Source organism: Hipposideros armiger, unplaced genomic scaffold (assembly GCF_001890085.2).
Source record: "Hipposideros armiger isolate ML-2016 unplaced genomic scaffold, ASM189008v1 scaffold_984, whole genome shotgun sequence".
NCBI classification, from domain to species: Eukaryota; Metazoa; Chordata; class Mammalia; order Chiroptera; family Hipposideridae; genus Hipposideros; species Hipposideros armiger.
The window spans coordinates 481604-483608 of record NW_017732334.1 but is presented as its reverse complement, the minus strand read 5'-3'; the positions used below and the strand labels follow the sequence as shown (position 1 = coordinate 483608).

The 2005-nt window shown below is 29.8% G+C and overlaps 1 protein-coding gene across 1 annotated transcript in view; it reads right to left on the bottom strand.

Moving 5' to 3' along the window:
* BDP1 (BDP1 general transcription factor IIIB subunit) overlaps positions 1 to 2005 on the bottom strand; it is a 110555-nt gene that overhangs the window by 68913 nt on the left and 39637 nt on the right. The window contains exons 11-12 of the mRNA XM_019631162.1: positions 1837 to 1999; positions 1 to 39 (exon numbers count right to left, since the gene is read on the bottom strand). Of these exons, the coding sequence (XP_019486707.1) occupies positions 1 to 39; positions 1837 to 1999 (202 nt within the window). The remainder of the gene's footprint in view (positions 40 to 1836; positions 2000 to 2005) is intronic.

Here is a 2005-nt window from a genome sequence, read left to right as displayed (position 1 = left end):
CTCGTCTTCGGTTTAACATTTTCTGTTTGATCAGTTTCCCTAAAAAATTAACATTATTTAAATTGCACCATCATGCAGGCATATTAAATTCAATTTTGAAAAATTTTTTTAAAATCCACTCAGAGTCAGAAAAGAGCTCCTTTAAGCTTACTTATGATAAGAGTAACAAAGAAAACTCAAAAAGAAGAGCAATAAGGGGTAACGAGTTCTATCGGATGTTAAAAATATACATTTAAGCATCAATAATTAAAACACTATGGTACCACTATATGAATAAACAGGTAAATGAAACACAAAAGAAAACTGAGATGGCCCCAAAATATACATGATTTCCGTATACAGTATCCCAATAAGAAAAGCACAAATTAAGAGTAGAGAGAGACAGAGAGACAGATAGCACAAGGAAGCACAAAAGTGACAAGGCATTATGAATCACAGACTCTAAGTGGAATTATATAGATGTTCACTGTTCTACTCTTTTAACTTTTCTTTAGGTTAGAAAATATTAAAATAAAAAGCTGAAGGAAATAAAAGAATTGCATGCCCCTGCCAAAAAAAGGACAAGTGAGATGTAGATACTATACTGAGATGTTATTTTAAAATCTATCAAGACCAGCAAAATTTCAAGTTTGATAACACTGTTGATAAGGGAGACAGGTGCTTTGTTACACGGCTGGTGGAAATATAAACTAGTATAACGCCTATGGAAAGCATTTTGGCAATATCTATCAAAATCATAAATATGTAACTGTACACATATACACATACAGATACATATCCTTGGAACAAGCATTTTTACTTTTAAGAACTTACCCTACAAATATACTTGCATAGAGATGAAATGATAGAGGTGTAAGATTACAAGCATTGTTTGTAAAAACAACCTATATAGCCATTAATAGCGCACTGATAATATAAACTGTGATTCTTCCACACAACAGAATACCATGCAATTATAAAATGAATAAGATCTTTATGTAAAGATATGAAGATATAAGACCAAAAAAAATTGCAAAATTATAACTACCATTAGGTTTTTAAAAGAGTAAAATGTATAAAGAATATATATTTGTATTAGCTTTAATATACTTTTTAAAAATCTGAGAATATAAAAAATAACACTGGTTACTGGTTAGAGTGAATGGAGACATGGTAGGAGGAATACTTCACTCAATACCTTTTTATAGTTTTAGACACATGAACCATAATATATTGCCTATTCCAGAGATTAATTTAAATTTTTATTTAAAAAAATAAGGTTGATTCTTGATATGACTTTGCTTTACTGAAAATAAATAATTCATAAACTGAATAGTTTTTAAACCCAGATGAGAAGTTATGAGAGAGACAAAACGGAAGTCTGAAGTCTTGAGATTGCTCTTCAAAGAGAAATTCTTGTGGTACTTTTATTCTGTTTTTAGTGAAGGTATTAATTTAACCAGTATCTGCACACAAGAAAACATAAGAATCTCTTTAAAGTCATCAATATCAAAATCTACTACTTTGACAAGGGGCATGAAAAATAACTCAAACCAGTAAAAGTAAATCTCATAGCAAATATTTAGGCTTCTAAATTATTTTAGAATCTCATAAGTTATCACTTTGCTAAAACTCCTATCCCTATAATACATCAGATATGAAAGAGACTCACTCTGTAATGAAATATAAAGTGAAAAACATTGATGTCACACTCAGACTACACTACAATTATATATTAAATGGTCTACAGTTCCCTTCTTAATCCCTAAAGGAAGCAATGTTACCATTTCTTAAATGATAAGAAATTACTGAAATTTTGAAAATAAATTTTAAAATCCTACCATGTAAAATACTCACAGTGATTTAGTTTTTAAGTCAGTATTTCTTTCTTCTGTACAACTAGTCTCAGCATTATTCACCTCACACAATGATCTAATTCCAACTTCCAATGAATCCAAATCTAAAATGCTTGATTCTGAAGTCTCAGTTGCTACTGACATGGCATCATTTTGACTACTAAGAAAAC